Source organism: Pteronotus mesoamericanus, unplaced genomic scaffold, assembly GCF_021234165.1.
Source record: "Pteronotus mesoamericanus isolate MK-2021 breed Mesoamerican mustached bat unplaced genomic scaffold, CSHL_Meso_final contig_20, whole genome shotgun sequence".
NCBI lineage: Eukaryota > Metazoa > Chordata > Mammalia > Chiroptera > Mormoopidae > Pteronotus > Pteronotus mesoamericanus.
The window spans coordinates 15,168,239-15,193,909 of record NW_026555085.1 but is presented as its reverse complement, the minus strand read 5'-3'; the positions used below and the strand labels follow the sequence as shown (position 1 = coordinate 15,193,909).

Below are 25,671 nucleotides of genomic sequence, written 5' to 3'. Positions count from 1 at the left end.
ACCAAAGGACACTTTCGTTTATAAAGGAATGACTGGAATAACAACCCACCCCAATCCTCCTTACAGCCCAATCTGTGACCTTATGCGGGTGTGATCCCTGCAGGACTCACCTCTCCTGGTCACACCCACTTGGTCTTTCCACCCAGACACAATGTATTGGATACCTGGGGCTTTTACACCTGTCATCAAAATTTACCAGTCCCCTCCACCTGAACCTCAAGCTCTTGGGATTGTTCAAGAGGTCCTATCTAGAGAATATAAGAGTGGAACAACCCAATTTCCATAGAAATGCATGGGGAGGGGGGCCAAAACAACTGGAATTTATTTATAAAAAATTGTGTATTTATTCTTACATGTTTAAACTTCAGTCACCTTTAAAGTACTCTCCATTTGATGCAATACATCTACTGAGACTTTTTTTCCACTGCTCAAGAGTTTTTGAATTCATCGATTTTGGTACCTTTTAGTGCTTCTGCTGTTTTTTGTCACACCTTTTCCACATCAGCAAAACATTTCCCTTTGAGAACTTCCTTTATCCGGGAAAACAAAAAAAAATGTCTCTCAGGGCGGGATTGGGTGAATAGGGAGGGTGGGGCGCAGGGGTCATGGCACATTTGGTCAAAAAGCTGCTGAACACTCAGCTCAGTGTGGGCAGTTGCACTCGTAAATCACCCATCATGAAATGGGCAAAGGTGTGAAAGAGTCTTCAAAAAAATTCACTGAAGCTGAACGCAGCCTCTCACAACACCACCAGTTAGCACACTGATACAGATGGGTTCCTAGAGCACTCACCTAGCAGGGGAAACCTGTACTACAAGGAGCCTGTCCTCCAGAAGATAATTCCATTTTATTTTGGTCCCCTCTCATAGCTGCTACTCTGGGCAGAGGGAGTGGGTTCAAGTAAGTATCGTTAAATACATGAAAGTTGGAGCTTTAATTAATGATATGGCTATACTCTGGTACTGGGTAAGGTGAACATTTCTGGAAAATCTCTACATAATTATTATTTCATAATAAATATCTTTTTATCACATATACACACATTCTCTAAGTCTAAATATGCGTCTTTTGTTTTGTTTTATATTTTAATTCAGTGAAGGTGTGCTCTATTTTATTGATTGGCTATGATTAGGAGCACTAGGCCTCGTGGAATAGAAGTGAAGTCAATGGTAAGATAAGGTTTGATGTTTAGGATCTGAAGCAAAGAATGACTGAAAAGGGGGATGAGGAAATAGAACCTAGTGGCTTTGTATTTAAGGTTTTAAGCATCTTGATAAATTAAAAAAATTACATACTAAAAATTCTCTTTTTTGCTATACAGTTCTATATTTTTAACACATACAGAAATGTTTATAACCACTCCCACAAACAGGATAAAGAGTAGTTCCATCACCTGAAAAAAATTTTCTTATGCCACCCTTTTGCAGTCAAACCCTTTCTTACCCTAACACGTGACAGCCACTCATTTTCTCTCCTCCCCTGTAATTTTGCGTTTCCAGAATGTCACATATATGGACGCACACAGTGTGTATCCTTTTGAGACTGGCTTCTTTCACTTAGTGTAGCGTATTTGAGGTTCACTATATTTTGTACCTAGCCATTCCTTTTTATTGCTAAGTGGGGTGCCATTGTATGGATGTGCCACAGTTTCTTTATTCATTCATCCATTGAGGGACATTTGGGTTCTTTCCAGTTTGGGTCAATTATGAATTATATTGCCATCAGTATTTATTCACAGGTTTTTGCGAGAACCTAAGTTTTCATTTCTCTAGGATAATCCCCAGGAGAGGTTAAGTGGGTTCATGTGGTAAGTGTACATTTGACTCTACATGAAATTGAAAAACTGTTTTCTAGAATGATTGTACAATTTTGCCTACCAACTATATATGGGGGTGCCACTTGCTCTTCATTCTTGCTACGATATGAGATTGTACTGTGTGCATATGTTAATCATTCTAATAAGTATTTGTGGTATCTCTCTTTTCTCTCTTTTGCATTTCTCTACTAAATAATGATGTTGTTCATCTTTTCATATGCTTATTTGCCATTGGTGTGTCTTTTTTGGTAAAGTGTTCATATCTTTTTTAAAAGATATTTTATTTATTTTTAGAGAAGGATGAAGGGAGGGAGAAAGAAAGGGAGAGAATCATCGATGTGAGAGAAACATCAATCAGTTGCCTCTCATACAGGTCCTGACTGGGGACTGAAACTGCAACCCAGGTGTAACCAGGTATCGAACAGACAACCTTTCACTGTGTGGGACAATGCCCAACCAACTGAGCCACACTGGTCAGGGCAAAGTGTTTGTATCTTAGAGCTCTTTTTAAAAAACATATGTGTTTTTTTTTAAATTTTTGAGTTGAAAAAATTCTTTACAAACTTTGGATACAAGTCATTTATTTTCTCCTCTTGTCATTTCTGGAAGATTGTATAGAATTGGTTTTCTTTTTTCCTCTTAAATGTGTAGTTTCTTCATTAATGCAGAAATCTGGGCATGAAGTTTTGGGGTTTTTCTTAGAAGAATTTTCAGCTATGAACTCCATATCTTTAATAGATACAGAACTATTCAGGTTATCCACTTTTTCTTGAGTGAATTTTGTTAGTTTGTGCCTTTCAAGACTTGGTCCTTTTTATCCGAGTTTCTAATTTGTATGTAGAGAATTAATTGCCTGTAGTATTTCTTTATTACCTTTTTCTGTCTGTGGAATTTGTAGTGATATGCCATCTTTCATAACTCATATTGGTAATATATATCTTCACTCTTTTTCTCTTCATAAATCTATAGAGAGGTTTACTAATCTTAGTGATTTTTTACAATAACCAGCTTCTGTTTTTACTGATTTTCTTCATTGTTTTCTCTTTTTTCAATTTCATTAACTTCTTTTCTTACTTTTTTTATTTTATCCCTTTTTGCTTTGAGTTTACTAGCTATTCTTTTTATAGTTTCTTAAGGTAGAAGCTTAGATTGACTTAAGACTTTTATTTTTTTTCCAAAACAGCATTTCAAAAATAAGTTTCTTTTAGGCATTCACTGAGCTGTATCCCACTAATTTTGATATGTTGTGTTTTCATTTCCATTCAGTTCAAAATAGTTTCCAATTTTTTAAATTTCCTAAACATATTTTCTTGACACTTTCTTCCTTTAATGAATTTCTTAAAGTGTATTAATTTCTAAATATTTAGATGTTTTCCCAAAATTTTTTTTATGGATCAGATTGATTCTATTATGGTTGGAGAATGTGCTTTGTACAATTTTATTATTTTAAATATGTTTGTTTTATGACACATAGAGTCTATTCTGGTGAATGTTCCATGTGTACTTGGATATAGTGTATATTCTGTTCTTAATTGGGAGAGATAGTCCATAAATGCTCAGTAGGTCAAATTGGTTGATAGTGTTGTTTAGGTCCTCTGTAGTCTTGCTGATTTTTTTTTTTTAAATTTACTTGTGCTATCAATTGCTAAGAGAGGAATATTGTAGTCTCCAACTGTAATTGTGTTTTTGTTTCTTTTTCCTTTCACTAGTCAGCTTTTGCTTCATGTATGTTGAAGCTCCATTATTACCATATTTTTTCATGTATATTGTGCACTTTTTGACCACATTTTTGAGGGAAAAATAAGGATATACATTATACATGGGTAATACTAATTCCGTATCTATATAAATGTTTTTAATTCTCTTAGGTACACTTATGCATTAAAAGTGTAACTCTAGAAAGCAATAACAATATCCATAGGCAAGATAATACTCTAGAATATGATAATTGGTTTTGTTTCTAAATATAAATAAATAAAAATTTGAATCAAAAATTAAAACAGAATTTTTTCCTGAAAGTTTGAGCAAAAAACATGGGTGTGCATTATGCATGGCAAAATATGGGTAGATATATACACATTTAGTGTTGTTATATCTTCTCAATAAGTTGACTCTTTTATCAGTATGTAATATTCCTCTTTATCTATGATAATTTTCTTGTTCTGAAATCAGTTTGTCTGATATTAATATAGCGACTAATTTTTTTTTTGATTAGTGTTTGCATGTTCTTTCTTTCTCCATTATTTTACTTTTAATTTATCTACATCATTATGTTTAAAGTGAGATTCTATAACAACATATGGTTGGGTCTTGGATTTTTTTTTTTTATTCTCCAACAATCTCCAGCTATTTTTTTTAAAGGTTTTATTTATTTATTTCTAGAGAGAGGGGAATGGAAAGAGAAAAAGAGGGAGAGGGAGAGAAATATCTATGTGTGGTTGACTCTTGCGTGCCCCCTACTGGGTACCTGGTCAGCAACCCAGGCATGTGTCCTGAATAGGAATCAAACTTGCGACCCTTTGGTTTGCAGACTGGCATTCAATCCACTGAGCCACACAAGCCAGAGCTCCAGCTTTTAATTGCTGTGTTTAGACAGCTTTTATTTCATGTAAGCATTAATATAGCTGGATTTAGATGCACCATTATATTATTTGTTTTTCATTTGCTCTTTTCCCACCTATCAAGTCTTTTTGATTATTTGAATGCTTCTTGCCATTACATTTTCATTTATCTATTGGCTTTTTATTATATCTCTTTGTATAACTTTTATAGTTGGTGCTTTAGGAGCTGTTATTATACACACACCTAACTTTTCTCAATGTGCTTAGAGTCCCTAGTGTACCACTTCAAATGAAGTGTAGAAACCACACAATTACATAAATCTCTTTACCTTAACCCTTTATATCATATCATTGAATCTAAATATATTGAATATTATACCCATAAGACATGTTGTAATTTTTGCTTTCAACAATCATATGTAAGTATGGATATTACATAGACTTCCATATCATCCTTTCATTGGGACATGATAATCTTCTCTGTGTTGTTCCAAAGCAAGCCCTGAATATATTTTTGAAGTGCTTTTCTGGTAAATATTTATCCAAAACTTGCACCAAGTCTGTGAAACTCTGATTATTAGAAGTACATTTTATGATCAAGGACATGTTGTGTGTTTTTTTTAACAAACCTAGAATTGATTCTAACCAATTATTCTTTGACATTAAAGGGTGAAAAATGAAGCCTTTTTATTTACTACTAAAGCAGAATTTAAAACTAGAAATATGCTCAAAAATGTTTTATGATCAAAGTATCTTTTTGTAACATGAAGGTTTATAGATTATCAGTTATTTGTAAAGATGTCCAAATGAGAGGTATTATCTAGAAATTAAAAGGGAACTGTACCATTTTCCACTAAGTAGTAGATATTTGGAGAAGGTGAAATCAAAGCCCACACTGCTAGGTTTGGGATTAAGAAAAGTAGAGGTCATGCCCTACATTGTTTAGATGATAGCCAAGAAAGTGATCACATATGTAAAGCACCTTTCATTAAAAAAACAAACAAAAAAAACCCTCCAAGGTATTTTATACTTATAATTTTGTTTTCCTCTGCAACACTGCTATGGCAAATGCTGTCCACAGTCCAGAACAGGAAAGTGAAGAGTCTGTGCAGCACGCAGTGGAGGTACCAGCCTCCCTCTGTAACCTTGTCCTGTCTGGAGCATGCAGTCATTGGCTCAGGAGGTACAGACATTAAGGTTTCTCTAAGAGCTTTGGTGATGTAAGCCCAAAACCAAGGATGAGAAGAGCAATTAAACCTCACCTTGAGTAAGCTCTAGTGTACTATGAGGGTTGCAAGTTGAGCTGGGTGACGGTTTCTTCAGTTAGAAGGAGAGATTTTTACTTGGAGTATATGGGCAAACAGCCTGTCATAAAGGGTGGTTAAGATACCTTGCCAACTCCTCTGCCTGCCAGATAACCTGACATTCAGGCAGGTTCAGCTGAAGCACCTTCTGCTGTGTGAGACCTTCCCCTCTATCCACTCAAACTGTGGTAAATAATCTCTCTACATGCTGACTTCTGTAGCGCGTCCATCTGCCTAGTTTATGTGGAAGCCTTAGTTTTCCTTTCATGGGTCCATTATGCTGAAAGGAATTTTAATTTCCATTAAGACAAGGGCAATGTCTTGTTTCCCCAAAGTGACTTACCTTGTAGGTACTGAGTTTGAGGGAGGCAGTTAGTAGAGCTGTTGAGAGAACCCACTCAGTCCTCCTGGGTTCAAATTCTGACTTCACCGTTTCCTACTTGGATGGCTGCGGGGCAAGCTGCTTAATAATCTATACATTGGTTTCCCTACTTGTAAAATTGAGATAAAAATACAATTTGCAAAGATCAAACAAGTTAAAACATGTAGAGTTCTTAGCACTTTTTCCTGGTACACAATAAATACTATTACTCATTTTTATCATTAAATGATTTTTTTTATAAAGCTGTGAAACAAATTATATTTGTAGGTTAGGCAAGATAGAACACAAACAGGATTAGCTAAAGAGAAGGCAAAGAAAACAAACGGAATTAGGCCAGATTTCAGGTGCAAAAGACTTGGTGCTTATTTTGAAGAGAAATGAAGAGTGGCAATGTAAATTGGTACAACCACTTTGGAAAACCATGTGGCAGTGTTTACTCAAGAAGCACTTTTTCATACTTTATAATCTAGCAATTCCACTCCTAAGTATGTACCCACAGAAAAGTGTCCATGTATTCACCAAAGCATGTTTGATCAAGAGAATGTTTTTTGGCAACAGTATCCATGGTAATCAATAACTGGAAACTATGCAAATGTCCATCAGTAGAAGAATGGATAAATATGTTGTGGCAATAAAAATGGTTAATTTACAATTACACACAGCAGAATGGATGAATCTCACAAATGTAATATAAGAGTCGAGGCAAAAGTAACCGGTGCTAATACAAGTCAGGCTAACGGTTATCCTGGTCAGGGAGCCAGGTGGAGGGGAGGAGGGGTAGTGGGGAGAGACCAGAGGGAACTTCTGGGGGCCTAACAAACATTTTATTTTTTTAATCTGGTGCTGGTTTTTCATGGGTGTGTCCAGACTGTGAAAATTCATTGACTTAAACTCTTAAGATATGTGCATTTTTTCCCCTCCGTGTGTCATGCTTCGCTAAAAAGCAAACAGAAAACAAATGAGTAGGAAAAAAGGAAAGAAAAGAATAAAAAGAAAAATAAAAGAAAAAGAAAGGAGAGAATGAACAAGTCCAGAAGTTTAAAAGACAGGGGCCCTGGCTAGCTAGGCTGCACCTAACCCGGTAAGGTCACCCACTAGTACAAGCCACCCTTGCCGGCCTCTGCCCAACCCAATCCCCTTACTTTATTATAGGCCCAGCACGAGGATGGCAGTGCCCTGTTGTCGGGGTCCTTCCTCCCCTCTCACGCTCCCCACAGCTCCTCCCCTTTCTGAGCATTGCTAAGGCAGGGGTTTTCCAGGTGTCTAACGCTGGTAGTACGTGGAAACTTAAGACTTGAAGACATCCCTCCTCTTTCCTTCCTTCTCCTCTTCCCCTTCTCTAGGACTCCCTCCCCCTCCCGGCCTTACCTTCGCGTCTTCTGGGCCGGCGGGGTCGGCGCCTCGAGCCCGGCGGGTTGGCCTGGCCGGGGGCTGTCGGGGCAGCGGCTCCGCTGACTCGCGGGCCGCCCCTCCCGCCCCGCCCCGACTGACCCCGCCCCGCAGCCGCCGGCTATTTTGGGCGCGTTGGCGGCGGCCGCGGGATCATTGACAGACGCGGATCTGGTGACACCTCCCCGCAGCCCAGCACTTGTTGCTCCCAGGACCGGCTGGTATCCCTGAACCTACCTTTCCCCCTTGCCCTCGTCCCCTCCTGGTTTCTCTCCTTTTCACGTGATCACCCGGGACACCGATTTTCAGACACCGCTGTCCCCGGATTGAGATATAGATTAGGGGTAAAGACGACAACAACGCGGCTTTGAAAGGAGGCCCCTCTGGGCAGGAGCGCAGAGCGCTGGCCCGGGAGCCACAGCGGTGGCGCCTCTCCGGCCCGGGACGGTGGCCCCGGGCGCCGACGGCATGACGGACTCGGCGACAGCTAACGGGGACGACAGAGACCCCGAAATCGAACTCTTCGTGAAGGTAGGTTGGCGTCTCGGCGGCCGCGGCACCTGCCGCGCCTGCAGCCGGGCTCGCGTCCGCGCCGGCTCACGTGCACCCGCGCGGATCGCGCTGGGACGCTGGACCCTCCCCAGGGAGCGCAGCCCAGCCCGTGCAGTCCCCTGGGTGGCCCTTCTGCAAGCCGGAGCCCGGCTTCAGGGCTCCCGGGGCGGAATGGAGTCAGGCGCAATCTGGCAGGTGGCTGTCTTCTTGGCGAGTTGGCCGGCAGTTTGTCCAAGCCGCCGCAGGACAGCCAGTCACCGCGGCGGTCCAGAGCCCTGCCCCGCGCGACGTTGGCTTTTCCTAAAGGGCATCCCCAGGTGAAGGGAGGTGGCAAGAACCTGACTGGACCCGCGACCCTGTCTTCTAAAACTGGGGGGTGGGGGTGGGGGGATAAAAGAAATCATTATTAGGGATAAAATTACCTTTGGCAAAGCACAAATAACATTTTTTAAAACCCCCTTTTGCTTTATCACTCAGAGCGACTAAAAGAAAAGCAAAAGGAAACAAAGATGTTTCCTTGCTTTGTGACCTGCAAAGCAGAAAACAAACACTCCATTCTTCAACATTATTATTATTGTTGTTGTCGCAATCAAGATTCTGCAGTAGTCCTGTCAGGAAATGCAAACGGTTCGGCAATTCAGAAAACGTCCCGGTTAACGTGGGCAGACTGGGATGAAGGGGCACAATGAAAAAATAAATTAAGTCGCCTTGCTCCCTAGGCAGAAAGTCTAACGTCAAAGCCTCTCGATTCTTTTGCAACCTGTGGGAGGAAGGATGGAGGCCCGGCAGCGTTTTCTCGGTGCGCTGGTGTAATAAGAAAGAAACATTTGATCGGTCCTCGGTGCCGACACCGCAGAAGCCGGGAAACCTGAGGCGGCAGGAGAGTTGCCTCCAGGGCTGTGCAGACAGAGTCGCCAGGACTTGGGGGAGGGGGAGTCAGCAGGCTGCCTGGGAGCGGAGACCTTTCACAAAGAGGAAAAAAAAAATACCCCCTTAGAATGCGAAGTTTCCCTAGAAATACGCGGATCCCTGAGAAGGGAAGGGTCCTGGGAATTTAAACGGCACACCTACTCCCTGGAACAGGGGACGCGATCTGGGCCGATTGACTCAGCGTGCCCCAAAGGTTTGTTAACTTTCCTCCGCTCGGTTTTACATTCTTAGTGTTTATTTTTTAAATTATCTGTAGAAATTACACCTGTCATTTAATGGCATGTGCTTTTCTCAGCCTGCTTCTCTCCCCTCGAATGTGGCTCCTGGTGCTTCATGTAGTTCGTGGGACCCCTCTGGATAGGACTTCCAGAATCTCTCGCAAATCCACTTAGTGAAAGGGGTCTTGTCCCCTCGGAGGCTGGGCAGCGCCGGGAGGCAGGCAGCGGTGACCTGAACCTCAGCCTCCAGGCCTGCAGTCTTGGGAGTGAATAGGGAGGGCTTTAACAAAGCCAGGAGTCTTGCTACTCTCCTTGAAGAAAGCTATTCTAGGACTTTCTCAGATTCCCTGGGAGCAGGTAGTTTCACAGTGTCAAGTTCCTGAAAGATATTTGAAACACAAATTGACTCCTTAGAGCCAAAGAAACCCTTTGCCCCACTACTAGGTGTGGAGACAAATTCTACCTGTACCTTTGGAATTTCATGTTGGCAGCATGGGAGGTTTTCTCCATTTATATAAAAAGCTCGCTGCACAGTCCCCAGTGCCCCAAAAGAATTCTAAAATGCCCACGATGTCATTTTTTTTTTTCCCTATAGTAAAACAATCCATGAGAGCCAGGCAGGCCTTCATGGTTAGCTCAAAAACCAGATCAATGCAGGGAACGAAAAGTCGGAAAAACTCTTTGACCCTTACCCCAGCCTCTCCCTCTTCAGCTTCTGGTTAGTAGTTATTATGGACAAGGACAACTAAAGGCTGAAAATAATTGTGAAATAAGACACTGGTCATGATTTGCACAGTTCCATCTCGGGAAGCAATGTCCTGATTTACAAAATTACGCATTTCCAAGTTTGACGTTTCTCTTAGCTCTATGGTTCCCATAGGAAGAAAGACTTTCTTATTGAAGGTGTCAAGTACCTGAGGTACTTTCTGCAGAGCAGGGCAAGGCCAATCCACTTCCTAGGAAGCCTCCCAGACAGGTTGGCTCCACCCAGGAAGAGTCATGCTGTTGCTTATCTTCAGCGCTACCCTGAAGCAACCCTTCAACCCAGCCTGTCCACTGCATGTGTCATACAGAACCTCTCTGTCACCCAGGGAGTTTCAAGGACATGTGATTCTGTCCCACAGCAATTCATAATCATTATCTGTTGCCACTGTAGTTGCTGGTAATAATAATAAAAGGCAGCATTTTAGAACTTACGAAGCACATTCAAATGTTTTATCTCATTGGATCCTTAGTATCCTTGTTGGTGAGCCTTGGTCCATTCATATAAAAAATGAAGAAAACAAATAAACATGAGTCATAGGGACTTTGTGAGACCTGCTGCTCTTAGCACTTGATGAGCTGCAGTTTGCTCTCCTTGTAACAACCTAGGTACGTAGGAATGATGATTACTTCTGTTTTATGTTTGAATAACACAGGTGCTCACAGAGGGGGCACATGAAATGCTCAGAGTAGAGGGCAAGCACATTCAGTTCTAGTCCTCAGATCTAGAGGTTCAGACTCTAAATTCCTTACGCTTTTCTAAACACCCATGTGTCAAGAGTTGTACCTTCTTTTGCCAAGTGAGGCTCTCAAGTGCCATCCAAGATGACAATTCGTGATAATTTCTAATCCATTCTAATATAGTCATGGTTTACTGTCAAGGATCCTAGTCATCCCCCTTCCGCATTCCAAGGCTCTCCCTGCCGGGGAACATTCTGATGGTGACTTTTGAGAGATCATTTCCCAATGTGTTTAGTTTCTTCATCTATAATAAGAAACGTTTGAGTAGAATCAGGTAAGCTCTGATTCTACTGTTTCATAATATCCACGCATGGACCAGGGGTTTGGAGACATAGAACCTGAGTTCAAGTGTTGCCTCTGCCTCTAGTTAGCTGAGTGACTCTGAACAAATTACTTAACTTCTATGAGTCTTAATAGACCCCTCTTAAAACAAGAGGATGGTTGTAAATAAGGTGACCATATAATTAATTGTCCAAACCAAGACACTTCTGAGAGTGAAAGGGGATGCTGCCAATAATTAGGCTGGAAAAACAGTTGTACCCTGGAATTGTTCAGGGCCAGTCAGGATGGGTAGCTACCCTGGTTATAAAAATACTGTCACCACAGACTTACTATCAGGATTCCACAGGAGCAAATAGGCGGAAGTACTTTGTATATGGAAAATTGCTGTGAACACATGGAAGTGAAATAATGATATGAATTCCATAGCACATAGGACATTTCTTGATCTGAAGGTCTCTTATTTGTCTTAGGAAACAAAAGCCTGGCTTCTTCCTCACTCACAGGGCTATTTTGAGAATAAATGAGGTCATACGTGGCTTGGACTTTGATCATAAAGGGCGGACAACAGGTTAGAGAATAGATAGATAGCTGGCAGTGAGTGTGGTTTATTGAAAGGAAAAAAAATGCAAGAAGTTAAAGCAAAACAGAAAGTGGTTTGGAAAGACAAATACAGGATGTGATGAGTGGTTAGATCAAGACACCTCTCCCATCTGTACTGAATCCTCCACCTCCAGCCGAGCCCTAGACCCCAGAGTGGAAAGCCCCCAAAGTGAAGTGGTGATGGTGGACCAATTTGCTACAAATGTCCCCTGGAGCCACAAGGGTGGGTTTCAACAGAAACCAGTAGTTTTTAACCTTGGCTACATATTCAAATTGTTTGGGGAGATTTTAAAACTCCTTATGCTAGGCTGCTACCCAAGCCAATTATATCAATGTTTCTGTGGATGGGACCCAGAAACAATATTTTTACCCCTACCACTGCATGCAGCTCTAGTGGAGGGCCACTGAATCATAATCAGATGTGGGTCTGATGGCAGGCAGCTTCTATCGCAGCTGAAATAGGTGGGCTGGCTAGTGTAGGTTAAGGTCCAGAATTTGTAACAGCCTCGGGGCATCATGATCGGGAGTGTTGTAGACAGAGCGCTTGCACCTAATTGGTGCTCAGTTAACAGATGCTGACAGATGATAAAGCGCCATCCACAGGACTCCAGAACAATCAGTGCATGGGGTCGGTCTAGTCAAATAATCATCAGTTTAGCATGGGGGAAATAGAATGGAGTCCTGCTGATTGTCTGGTGGAAATGACTAGCTCTTTCATATACTGAGTGATCCAAAAGTCTCTGATGGTGGTGCAGGGTCAAGTCAAGTCATGGTGGTTCACTATGTGATCATCTGACTTCCAGAACAAGCAAGATCCAGGCTTGTGGCATTCCATCTCAGACGCCTTCTGCCCCCTGGCTGCCTGGTCACCTTGGGAAGCTTGCCTAAGCATGGGCTCACTAGGTTTTGACATTTGCTTCATCACATTAAGCAATGGCTTTTCTTTCCCACTGCCTCTAGGTTTTGATCTGCAGCTAATAATCCAGTACACAAATTCATCTTTCCTGGTATGTCAGTGAGTGTGTCTTTTCCTGGTAACACATGCATGGGAGTGCTCTTGTCAAATGTCGACTGATGCACATCTCAGGTGCCATTGGCAGGTAGTGGAAGTGAGGACTGGGCATCTGCAGATGTGGAGGTTCACTGTCAGTGGTGTCAGCTCCTGCTTTCCTACTCACTTGTGTTGTTTATCTGGGTGTTTGTCCACTCTCTCCAGCCAGGGCAGAGTCCATTGATTTAGACAGTCAGGTCAAAAGCTTTCATTCTTGGTTCCTTTAAAGTTACCAGGGGCTGGGCCTATGTTAGTAGTAGTAGGAGGTGCAGTGGAAGAGTATCAGGCTGTGGGTTACCTGCTGTGTGATCGAGGACAGGCTGCTTGGCTTCTCTGGGCCACAGTTTTCTTACCTGTGCACTGCTGATAACAGCAGTACATAGGGTTGGTGTGAATACTGAACGAGCTGTGTATGAATCTGGGGTATAAGTGAAGCCTCCTCTGCAGCCCAAGTATAGTCCAAATGGCGAGAAACTAAGCCCTTGAGCTTCCGTCCCTTGATGTGTCCAAGAAGTCAGAGACTCAGTCTTGACTGCCCCTGCCTCATTGCTCGAGCCAGGACACAGACCACTTGGAGCTGGAACTTAGTGAAACCATCACTGGATCTGATTTCCTCTGATGGGGCTCCTGCTCGGAGATCTAGAGATTCCAGAAGCCACTGTCTGAAGTCATGTGGTTGGCCTGACTGCAGTGCAAAGGCAAATCCCTGACCAATCATTGGACCCTTCAAGCTCGAGGCAAGTTCATCTAAGGGAGCTCCCACGGAGCTCTGGGAACTGGGCCAGGACCAAACCACTGGGGTGCTGCACCGGCCCCTCGTCTTTCAGCCGCATGGGGATGCTATTTCAGGGGCCCCTTTCCTGTCCTGTCACTGGGTTCTGGGCAGGGCTTTCCCAGGCCCACCTGAGAGGTAACCCTTGGATGAGAAAGAAAGCTCTGGAGTCTTGGTCCTTTAGTTTCCAAAGGACCCCGAGCTCTCTGTGCAGGTTTTCCCACTCCCTCCCCAGTAGCCTTCCAGCTCTGCATAACTATACTTGCTCTCATAGAAATATGCACACACACTTACATGTATTATCTACCTAGACTACAGAAAACATAACGGATTCTCAATATCTGCTGTCTTTTAAAACCATTACCAAAGATGCATCCTCAGTTTTCTTTGCCATCAAGGTTGAAAGGTGAGAAATAGTGAAGAAGCACGGGTTTCCTGCAGATGTGAGTCAGGGTAGGGGCTCCCCCCGCCCAGGGGCACCTGAGACCTGCCCCTCCTGGCTCTCTGAGGCGTCAGCTCCAACTGCTGGGAAAACTCTGCCAGCCCCCTGAGTGAGAATCTACTTTGAAACTCATATATTTACTCAAGGAGTATCTTAGCTCTGAACTGTGAAATTCTTTACAGATAAATAAGATAGTCTGCTGTCAGAACTGAAATGAATCTTTTCTGGGGAAAAAAGAAATGGAACTGTTAACTTAAGTACTCTCTGGCTCCACTGGCATGGGAAGAGTCTTTGAATTTTATTTATTGTAGCGCTCATAGTGAACAATGGCGAGGCAAATGGCTCAGCCTTTGCCTTATGAAAAAGTCACTGCCAAGCTTCTTCCCATGGACCTGCCCAGGTCCTGTCCACAGAGATTCAGATTCAGGAGGTCTGGGGGAGGCCCAGGCATCTGTATCATTAAAAAAAACTATCTCTAGGTGTCCTGGCCGGGTGGCTCAGTTGGTTGAAGCATCATCCACACACCATAATTCTGTGGGTTCAATTCCTGGTCAGGGCACATACCCAGGTTGTAGGTTTAATCCCCAGCCGGGGCATGCATGGGAAGCAACTGATTGATGTTTTTCTCTTGCTCTCTTCTTCTCTCTCCAAAAATCACTCAACATATCCTCAGGTGAGGATTAAAAAACAATACAAAACTCTCCCTGGGTGATTCTGGGATTTGTCAAAGACTGAGAACCACTGGCCCGGGCCATGGGTGAGTAGGGCTGAACTATACCCAGTGCGGCACCCAAAGAGCAAGATGAAGTCCAGTTCCCACTGTAGTCCTACATTTCACAGGATGGAAGAGGCTGAGGCAACAATGCTTGTTAGCATGAATCACCCCACATTGACCACAAATAAACCAGAAAAGGGAGGAAAGGAAAGCTTTTGACCTTTCTTTTATAACTTGCTTTTATTCCTTTGTAAATTTTAATTTTATGACATGGGAATGACAAGTAATTTTAAAAGCTAGGCATGAAGGAAATGTTAGTGAGATAAAGAACTTAGGGAGTTAAGGGATTGAAAACCATCAATCAATCAACCAATTAACAAACATGTGAATGGAGCCAACTACTCTGAGAAACTAAAAGCTGAAAGGGGGAATGGGAGGATCAAAGAAAATGGGGTCCCAGCAGTAGATGAGCTTGCAGCTGAGGAGCAAAAATGCAAGGAAGCCTCAGGGCCACGTGAGTGGCAGGACATGAAATGAAGGGTTCAAATGAGGGGCCCGGTGTGGCTTGAATGAGGCCTCCGGGCCTACTCTGTGGGGAGGTAAGACCTGAGTTGTACTTTTAAAATTATTAGGATGCACAGAGTGGCTGGAGTGAGCACCATATCAAGTCCAGCATTAGTGTGGAGGTGAAGGTGCTCAGGGCCCAGTGGGTATGCAAGGTTGGCTGAAGAGAATGGTATATGGAAGGCACACATTGGAAATCAGATTTTTTTAAAAAGCAACAGGAAAGGTTTTGAATGGCAGGCAAATGGTTCTTGCCCCCTTATCTGTAATGGGGAGTAGGTAACCAAGTTTCTACACAGGGTAGGAGCTTGATTTGGTCCCTGTTTAGAAAGGTCCATATGCTGCGTTAAATGATGTGATAGGAAGATTGATGAACTCAAAGTAAGAAGACCTGGATTCCAGGTCTGGCTCTGCCACACACTGTGTGAATTTTCTTCATGTTTCCTCTTCTGTAAAATGGGGCCAACAATCATATGATAGAATTTCTGATTTGGGATAGACTCTAAGAAGTCATCTAGTCTGGCCTCCTTTTATCAGAAAAATTAACGCTGTGGGATACATGCTGTATGGATTAGGAAAAGAAGTGAGATAAAACGTGAGCTGCTGCTGTTTTTGTCCTTGCTCTGATGACTGCGTTCACTGTGACGATGACAGGGTGCAGAGAGCCCTGAGGCAGGGGCCAATGAGGGCGAGTGTTTGGTATTCCTGCCAGGAGGTGATAACGAGCCAAACTAGGGCTGAACGGAAGGGGGTGCTTTGAAAGAGTGACGTGAATACAAAATTGGGCACAGGCCTTGGAAGAAATGTGTGCAAATATATTTCCTGGTAAATTCGCCTCTGGAAAGACTGGTGTCCATATTTGGAACAGTGACAGTACAGATGGGCTTGACCATTATTGTTGAAGATGTTGTAAATGGACAGAATACAGATAAACTAATTGAGCTTGAGCTCTCAGGTTCCTTTTAACCACGAAACCCTAGGACTCCCTGATAGAAATGGAGCTCTGTGGGAGGAAGTTGTCATTAATAAGCTTAATAGGGTTTCAAGCTGTGCTCTTTGGGGTGATGGCAGACCAGGTAAGTGCAGATGTCCTTTAGAGTGCTGGAAAATCGGAACAAAAAGTCAGGGGAAAGTCAAGGCGAGGAATGTGGATTTGAACTTCTACTTAGAGCAGAGTAAGTTGAAGGAATAACATCCCTGGGGGAGGAAGCATGGAGAAGGAGTAAAGCAATAAGGACTGTACTTTAGAAAATGCCCCTTTGAGGGGAGGAATGAGGCATAAGCTGAGTCAGTCAAAGTGTTGAAGAAAGTGAGCAAAGAGGCGGAAAATAAATGTAACATCCCAGATGATGGAAACTCTGTGAACAGCGGCTCATGCAGAAACAATAAATGGCAGATGTGTTGTGGAAGAACTAAGCGTTCTGCTTGGCTGTGGCCAAGAGAGTGTGAAGGGATGTTGGGAAGGAGGACAGATATGAGGGTCAGGTCATGAGGCAAATCGGACGGCAGGCTGAGTGATCTGGGCCTTTTATTTATAATGTACAATGGAAGAAGGCATGTGCTACCACCTGCTTGTGGGGCAATGCAATTATATTTTAATAGAGAGAAAGGGCTTCATTACCTGAAATGCTGTGCCTGGTGCTGTTGCCTTCATGGGGAGATGTTCTGAAGTGGGAGTTCGAAGTGTGTCTCAGCACCGTGCCCCCCGCCACCCGCTGAGGTGTTTAAAGGTTTGGTACTGGTTCCTCTACACCCTACATCAACCTGTAGGAACCTTAAAAGGATAATTTTCCACTTCTGTTTATCATTCTCTGGGAGGTAAGTGGCAAAGAAACAAGTGTCTGACTGAAGGAAAAACACTGGAGGTGAAAGGGAGTATGTAGTGAATGGAGACCAACTGGGAACCCATTGTCTAGAATGAAGAGGAAGTGAAAACCATGTCCCATTTACTATCTCTTAAAAATCCAATTCGGGAGGTTGTCATGGCAACAGGTATAGGTTTCTTGCTTCAGCCCAAGGCTCCTCTCCCTTCAGTGCAGGCTCTGCTGCCTAATGCTGTCCCTGAGCAAGGGGCCCTGCAGGAGGGGGTGGCAGTCTCACCTGCCTTTCATTCATTTTCTCATTTGAGGGCTGTAGAATTTTCTGGTCGTAAAATCTAGGATCCACAGCGTCCTCATAATTTATTTTAGAAATTAAGGAGCCATATGTCTGTGCTTCTTTATTACAAATGCCTCAGATTGTTCCTGTGGGGACAAAGGGTTCTGGGAAGGGCTTTGACCACAGGACTCCAGGAGAGGAGACCCACTTGGGAAAGTTATGTGACCTCTCCCAGTTTGCGTGCTTCATGAGTATAACAGAGATCTGATCTGTCTGGCAGGATTATTGTAAGTGTCAAATAAGATAAGAAACACAAACACCTTTTGTAAACAAGAGTTTTCACTGTTCAAGTGTAAGGCATTGTGTTGGTCAGTATACGCCCCACTGCTGAAGCAACAGCCAGTGAACTTGTTCAGGTAATAGCCCAATGCCATGTTTGATGAATGGTCTTCCCTACTCAGGCTCCTCCCCCTCTGTATTCTGCCACACCCAAGGGCTTCGACTCTTCTGCTGGACTCTGCATTCAGCCGCACAGGTGGAAGACTCAAGGCGGGGATCACATGGAAGGTTGTCAGAGTCCCTCCCTGGAAGTGGCCGCATCCCTTCCAACCACTTTCCGTAGTCCTGACCTCAGTACCATCTAGCCACATTCCCAGAAAAAGGGAGAAGCAGGTTTGGTGAACAGCAAACCTGTCTCTAACACAGAAATGATTTATTTCCCTGTTCCTACCATTTTATCACGACGTCATCCCCTAAGATAGCATCCTGCCTACAGCCTCTCTCACCGCCTGCCCACCATGTTTGATACCACTGGCTTAATCTACCTAGAATACTGTCTTTATCACACCTACTCCTTTACCTGCTAGATAATATCAAGTTCAACTGTTTCACTTTGATATTGAAGATATTCTAACTGGGCCTGCATTGCCTTCCCCCTACCCCCTGCCTTATTTCCTATACCATCTTAAAATGGTTCCTTGTGGGCTCAGAGTTTTTGAAGCATCTTTGAGTCTCTTCTTGACTTGATCCTCACAGTCCCTCTGAAGAAGGAAGAGATTTATACCCCATGATAGAAAAGGTAACTTGCTGGGGCCTATATGCAATGTTGCCCCATACAAGCTGAGGGAGAAACCTGGAGATCCTGAACCCAGGCCTTTGCAGTCTTCACCAGAATAAGGTTTGCCTGCTTTGCATGATCAGACACCTTCCAAATTCCAGCACAAACTTATGAATCTGAGTCTTCAGGGAGGGGGTCCCAGACATCTGTAATGACCTAGTGCCCCAGCGACTCGGATGCACAGTCCATGATGGGAATATTGCTCATAACCTAACAGGGGTTCCTGTGAATATCCTGAACCCAGAGAAGTGTGTTTAATGGTGGAATTTGTGACATGCAAATATGGGACAGAACTTTGAGGGGCAGTGGGCCTTCCAGTTGCTCTCAGGTCACCCCAATGAACATAGTATTCCAGTCTTCTTAAATATTGGCCCTTGACTATGGAGTCTGCTCCATGACCTGTGGAATTATAAAAACAGTCATGGGCAATTTTTCTATTTTGGGCACAACTGCTCATCCCCACCCCCGCATATCAGGTGCTTGAAATAGAAAATGTGGGGAAAGAGACTGGGGGGATGGCGGGGGATAAAAGGGTAGGAGAGACAGAGAGAAACTGACTGGCATGTAAGGCGGAAGGATCAGTCCTCATTTCTCAGTACTTTTTTTGTCCTGTGATCCTCTGCAGTTTTGGAAGTCAGAGAATGAGTTTGGGAACTGAATGCTGAAAGCTGTGGCTATGTGCTGTTCTGAACACCTTACTTACATTAAATCCTTGAATTCTATGGGTAGGTCCTGTTATTACTCCCAAGTTACAGGCAGGGAAACTGAAGCTCAGAGAGACAGGCCCTCTGATCAAGGCCACAGGGCTATAGGACGTGGTAGAAGCAGGTATCAGACACCATCCCAGGGCATCAGATCTACGCTCCCTACGGCCTCTGTTCACCCAGACCCTCCCAGCTGTGTGAAGAGAAGATAGTCCCGAAACAAGGGACTTTTTTCCATGGCTCGCTAGAGTAAAATGCACAAGGCTCTGCCTTTTCTTCATTTTCCTTAGGTCACAATGAATAAACCAAGGTCAAGTCTAATCTCTTTGCTTGGGCAAACCAGACAATGACCAGGTTGGGGAATTAGAGCAACAGAAAGACCCACCTGTTCTCAGGTCTCCTTTTTGCTTTTCTGCCACAGTAACATCAATTCCCACCCATTGATTGACCCCCTTATATTAGGTCATGGCCCCCAGAAGTCCTTTTTAAAATATGTGTTACTCTGAATAGGCTACACATGGTCACTGTAGCCCCTGTTGCGACATCAGCTAAGATTGCTTCGTCCAATTAGGAGGCTGGAGGAAGAGGAATAGAAGGAGAAGGAGAGAGATCAGGAGCACGGTGTGCCGCTGGGGTACTGCAAGTAACATGCTAGATGTCTGTCAGCGGAGGGAGTCAAAATAGGACCTGTTGTGTGATGTGGGGGTGGCTACCAAAGGCAGACTTTTTTTTCCAAGAGCTGGCCACTGACCAAAGTGCCTGAGGGTTCTAGGGAAGGCTTTGAGGCTCATCTTTGCAAGGGTGAAGCCCTTGACTTGAAAGAAACCTTGTGTTTATTCCAGTTAGTCCTTCTGCACTACTAAGAACTAGGCTCATTTACAGACAGAGGGAGAGTTCCACTGTAAAACAAATAATAATAATAATACAGACAATTTGCAAGGGCACTATAAAGGTGAAAAAGAATCAATTGGAAAAATTTAACAATTTTATTTGTGGAGTTTACTGGATTCCATTAAATCCTTGTGGGATTTTGGTAGCTTCCAAGGAGCCTGCCACAGGGCATTGAAGCCCAGAGAGGTTAGGCTATTATAATGCCACAGAGCAGCCTGAGGTCAGAGGGGAGAATAGAACTATCGGCCGAGATTCACCCCGTGGGGTCCCAGCCTCCCTGATGCTAGGCCATGTGACATTGTCAAAGATAGCAAGACTGTGGGAAGCATTATAATAAGTACAATTTTTGGAACATCTGCTGTGTTCTAGACACTGTGCTAGCCACTCTCTTTAATTCACTACCCTCAATGCCACAATGCTATGAAGTAGGTATATTGCGACTGTTTTATAGACAAGAAATTTGGTGCTTGGAAAGGTTAAGTCTTTACTTGGGGTCCTGTGGAAGTTGGTAGAACTGGGGTTCAAATTCAGTTCTAGCTGATTCTAAAACCACATCTTGTAATGTATGTTCATAATTAAACATAACAAAATTAAAGCCAAAGTTGCTTGAAATATACTTTTCAGTATGGCAGGTGTTTATTGAGATCTACCAGGTGCCAGGCCCTGAGTCTGGAGGGAATAAGGTGCACAGCACAGACACAGCTGGACCCCCTTGCAGGTTCAGCCTCGGGCTGGGTGGGACAGGGCAGCCGCTGGACATGCAGAAGGGCTGTGACCCAAGCGCAAGTGAGACTAAGGGAGCTCAGATCCATGAGACCTGGCCCTGAAAAGGCACTGAATGGCATTCTCTGCAACACAGGCAGGAAAGAACTTGGGGTTCAGCTCAGAGGTGGGGCATGAAAGGAGAGCCAGCTAAGCTGTGGCAAAGAAGGAGGAGAAAGCCACCCAGCTCTCCCCACAACAGGACCTGTTGCCATGGCAGATTCTGGAGGCAGTAGGTGATGAAGGGACCCCAGGTTCTCTACCCCTCTCAGGACCCCAGGAGCTTCTTTTGACCAGGAGAATAAGGGCAACACCAGAGAAAAACCATGGGCCACCCCTTCTGACCCCTCTCCCACTTCAAGTCACTTAAAAAAGCTATTTGAAGCTCATCTAGGCCTAACGCTCTTCAGAAAACATTTTTCTACTTGTGTGCCAAGAATTACGCTATCCTGCGTGAGGTACCCTTCATTCCAGAGCTGGAGATAAACGTCTCTCGGTGGGAACGCCTGGCTGGTTAACATTTTGCAGTGAAGGAGTGCGTACCTCCCAATGGCACATCAGTCAAGGAGGGAAAGGAGTGGTTATCAATGCACCTCGTTGACAAAGGGTTTGACGTGGGGAAAGGATGTTCTACGGGAGCTGAAAATAAGAGGCCAGGGATGGAAGATAAAGAGTGTTCGTGCCATAGCTCTGCTCCCTAGGCTTGGTGCTGACTTCCTTCAGTGGGGTTCAAGCTAATAGGACAGTAACTAGCTGACAACGGGCACCTTACAGTCACAGATCAGGTGGATCCTCTCCTCAAGGCTGGCTGTTCCCTACCAGACAGCATGTGTGCCATCATTTTATTATTCCTATATATATTCTACATACAAATTAGATATACTTTATATATGTACTTTTCTCCTGAGGTTTGAGATCCAAGAATGAAATGCCTATATCCATATAGTGTTCAGCATATACCATATACTCAACAAATGAAATTGCTATATAAATCCACACATATTTTTGCATTTAATCCATAGTCACGCAATATTTGTTGGATAACAGAGCAGTACGATGAAACTCAGAAACAATGCTTTTTGCTTCTGCTTCCTGTCATTCTATTATTTTGGATTAGTCATTTGGGTTTCTTCGTCTTTAAAATTAAGGGGATTGCATGAAATATCTGAGGTCCTTGATTCTTTGATTCTACTATGTACTGAGCCCTGTGTGAAACCCTGTGGGATGTCCCAAAAGGACTTTCTTAGGCAATTTACCATCTACTTGGGAAGGGTCTTGGAGCTCATGTAACCTAGGCTGGGGTCCGCAAACATTTCTGTGAAGGATCACATAATAAATAATTTCAGCTTCACGGTCCATACAGTCTCTGTCCCAGCTACCCAGCTCTGCCATTGTAGTGTGAAAGCAGCCATGGGCAATACATAAATGATAGATATGCCCGTGTTCTATTTAAACTTTATTTACAAAAACAGATAGTGGGCTGACTCCTGACCTAGTGCCCAAGTAACAAGGAATTGAACTGAATTTGGTGTGGTGCCCAGAGCTGTGGCCGTGGCCTTCTCTGTGAATGATGATGGGGGGGCACAGGCTGTCTTCCGTGGAGCTGGCCATTGTCACCCGTCCCTGTCCACTCCACTAAGCCCTGAGATCTAGTGACCCCAGGGTTGAGTTTTGAGTTGTATGATGAAGCATCCTAAATTTCTAGAAGAGTGTTCCTCTGTGAATCCAAATTAATAATAATGCTATTCTGCATGTGGTGAGATATTCACAGAGGATGAGGCTCTGGACTTCGTTGCCAGACCCATGAAAAGGTGTCATAGACTCAAGTTCTCTTGTGCAGAGCAGCACATGGGCAGAAGTCATCCCCAGTCTCCACCCCCTCATTCTTCCTCTCTCACTTCCCCCGCATGTGGGATGCTGCTCTGTCAAATGATCCCCTTGACGTTTACTGCTTGGCTTGCCTCCCATCGAGCTACATGCTGCTGACATAGGCTGCTTCTCTGGGCAGCGCCCTGACATCAGTGTGCTGGGACGGGGCCACCTGGCAGTGGGGAGTTGCAACGAGGTCTGCCCGGGGACGTCATCCGGTGAAAAGACAACAATGACCTCATTTCCAAATGCATCTTGCACACCAAGTGAGAGAGGTCAACAATTCAAACATGCAAGTGAATCTGTTAGGCCTCAGACAACTGCTCCAGAAGGTGGATTTCCTGAGAAAGGAGAATGTTGTCTTATAAGACAGACATTCCTAATGGTAAACATTTGAATTGGTTTATGCCCTTGACTCCTGTGCCCCTGATCAAGACACTTGACCTCTCTGGGGAATTTTTCAACTGTGAAGTAGATGAAACTACATTCCTGAGCCTGTTGGACCCTGGCTTCAATTCAAATTGTGCAGATTCATGGAATCCACTTAAGGTCTCTGGCCGTTATTGACTTACTTTGGTTAACTTTCACATTAACCAGTTTCAGTATGTATGTATGTGTACACCTAATTTGTTCATACTCAAGGTTTCGAGAGGAAATTGGCTCTTTCCTATGCCAACGAGTAACAATAAAAAGCATGTTGCTCATTATTCATATGTTTATATTTTGGAGAATATTTCCACCTGGTTTCAATGTTGACACGGACAGCGAACACTTGTCCCACTTGGTTGCTGCCCAGCACCATTCAAAGACGCTCAGAGGCTCAGCTTCTTTAAGGCAGAAGCCAGGAAATGATTTTCTAGACCAATTCCTTTTCTGCTTAAATTAGCCAGAGCAAGTTCTGTGGTTTGCAAAAGAGCCCTTATCAATATTTCCTTAGAAAAAGAATTGTGCAACAGAATCTTCTTTGAAGTCTTAGCAAGGCTATGACATTAATTATATTACCTAGTTTGAGTGCTTAGAATGTCCTATTAGGACATTTCACACCAAATATTTGTTTTATAACTTCGGTAAATTCACCAGGGTGATTTTTTTATAGAAACTGACAGGAACGTAGGTCCAGGGTCACATGTGAGACTCATGATGAACACAGAGTCATCTGACCCTCCTGGGTGGCATGGGGAAGCTGGGGTAAAGCAGATTACATGCAGTTCTTTTCCTCCCTCCTCACTCCCTTTGTGCCACCAAAGTGTAGCCATTTCACTAAGAACAAATGACAGTAATTTCCAAGATTCTCCTTCAAGGGAAAAGAATAATAGTAGTAATAACTAACATTTATTACATGCTGACTGTATGCTTTCTCACTGCTTTACATGTACTTATCATTGAATCCCTACAACAACTATGTATTAAATACCATTATTAGTATCCCCATTGTATAGATGAGGAAACTTGAGGCACCAATGGTTAAGTGGCTTGTCCAAGGTCACACAAGTGTTCCTAACCTATCAATTCCCTGAGGGAGTGACCTAAGGTTACCCAAGCAGCCATTGCAGAGTGTGGAGCTGAGCTTTTTCAAAGCAGAACTAGGCATCACTGGTTTAATAGATTAGGTCTCTAGCATATCAGAACCTTCCAGGACCTTCAAAAAATACAAGCCCATAGGCCCCACCCAGGAACCAAGGTGTGGGTACAGAAATCTGTACTTGCCCAAACGCCAGACTTTTGCGTTTCAGCCTCTGGCCTCCAGATGCGCCTTTTTCTTGGCTCGCAATGCTCTCCTCCTCCTCTCCCCTTTACCTTCCTAGCAACCAGCTCAGGATTTCATTGTTTTAAAGAATCTTTTTTCTGATTGACCCACACATACTCTCCTGCATGCCATTGGCTCTTGTATCCTGCATCTCAGTTAACAGATTATGGATTTGCAATACTAGCTTTACATATGACTCAAATAGGCATGACATCAGGCACACAAGGAAAAACTACGAGTTTTTCCAAGTGGTATATCTACCCCTCAGAGTCTTAAATGGTTAGTCTACTTCAGTGTGAGAAGCATCCGATGTCAGACATGAGGAGGGGGTGAGGAGGACAAGGCAGGGGAAGGCGGGGTGAGGGAAGCAGGGAGGTGGAACTGAGTGAGCCTGCAAGCCCTTCACATTTGGTGAGCAGCTCCCCTGTGTCGGACCCAGGACAAGAGGTGAAGGCCACAGTCCCTGCCACAGTGAGCTTGCCCCCTGCGAGGTAGACAGAGGGACAATCGATAATTTCAGTGCTTCCCTCAGGAGACTGTCGGGACGATTACATGAGTTAATGCATGCGAAGTGCTTAAAACAGTGCCTGGCATGTAGTAAGTTCTCAACAGATGTCATCTATTATTATTATTTGGCAGGTATGCAGTCTTGTCCTGCTCTCTTGTTTACAAAGCTCTATGGCATTTCTTACTTAAAGCTTCTGGCCTTTATGCCGTCAACAAACACTTGTCTTGGAATTTCATCTTATGTCAACAAAAGTTCACTGAGTAGTTTCAGTGTCCTAGGTTGTTGCCAGGCTGGGCTCAGAAATGACAAGAATGAATCAGGGTGTCTGCCCTTGACCAGACTGGAGCGGGAGATGCCACTTCCATGCATGTCTCACTGCGAGGCAGGAGCTGGCACAGGAGGAAGGCCAGTGGAGCAACCACAGGGATCAGAGGCGGTGGCCACTTCAAGCTGGGGGTGGGGTTCACAGATGCCTGGCACTGGAGGCAAAGCCTGGGAGAGAGCATGACTGGTAATACAAATGGGCCACATGTTATCTCTCTGCACCCACCACTGTGTCGGTTTATAAGATTAATCCTTACCTTATAAAGAAGGTCCTCTTCGAATCCCTACTTTACAGATGGGAAAACTGAGGCTGAGAGAGGTGAAGTCACCAGTATTCAGTATTTCAGAACTGGTAGGAATATGGTCAGGTAGACCGTGTGGGGAGCAGAGAAGACATTCTGGGCAGAGGTAGTAGTAAAAAATAAGACTCCCTCCACACAACTGGGAATAAGAGATTGGCCCAACTTTACAGGGCAGGTCAGCAAACCACAGCTAGGTGGCCATTGCACAGCCACATGGGTGCCTGGCCCTCCCCAGGGTGCCCAGGGCCGGGTGAGGGTCGAGAGCACTG

At 44.0% G+C, this 25,671-nt stretch overlaps 1 protein-coding gene across 2 annotated transcripts in view; it reads left to right on the top strand.

Annotated features, from left to right (window-relative positions):
- Nucleotides 1-25,671, top strand: part of CLIC5 (chloride intracellular channel 5) — a 146,588-nt gene that overhangs the window by 42,454 nt on the left and 78,463 nt on the right. The window contains exon 1 of one of the 2 annotated variants that reach the window (XM_054569446.1): nt 7,607-7,983. The exons of the other annotated variant lie outside the window; for it this stretch is intronic. Coding sequence (XP_054425421.1) covers nt 7,921-7,983 — 63 coding nt within the window. The 5' untranslated portion in view covers nt 7,607-7,920. Of the gene's footprint in view, nt 1-7,606; nt 7,984-25,671 lie in introns of those variants that run through there. 2 annotated transcript variants of the gene reach the window in all.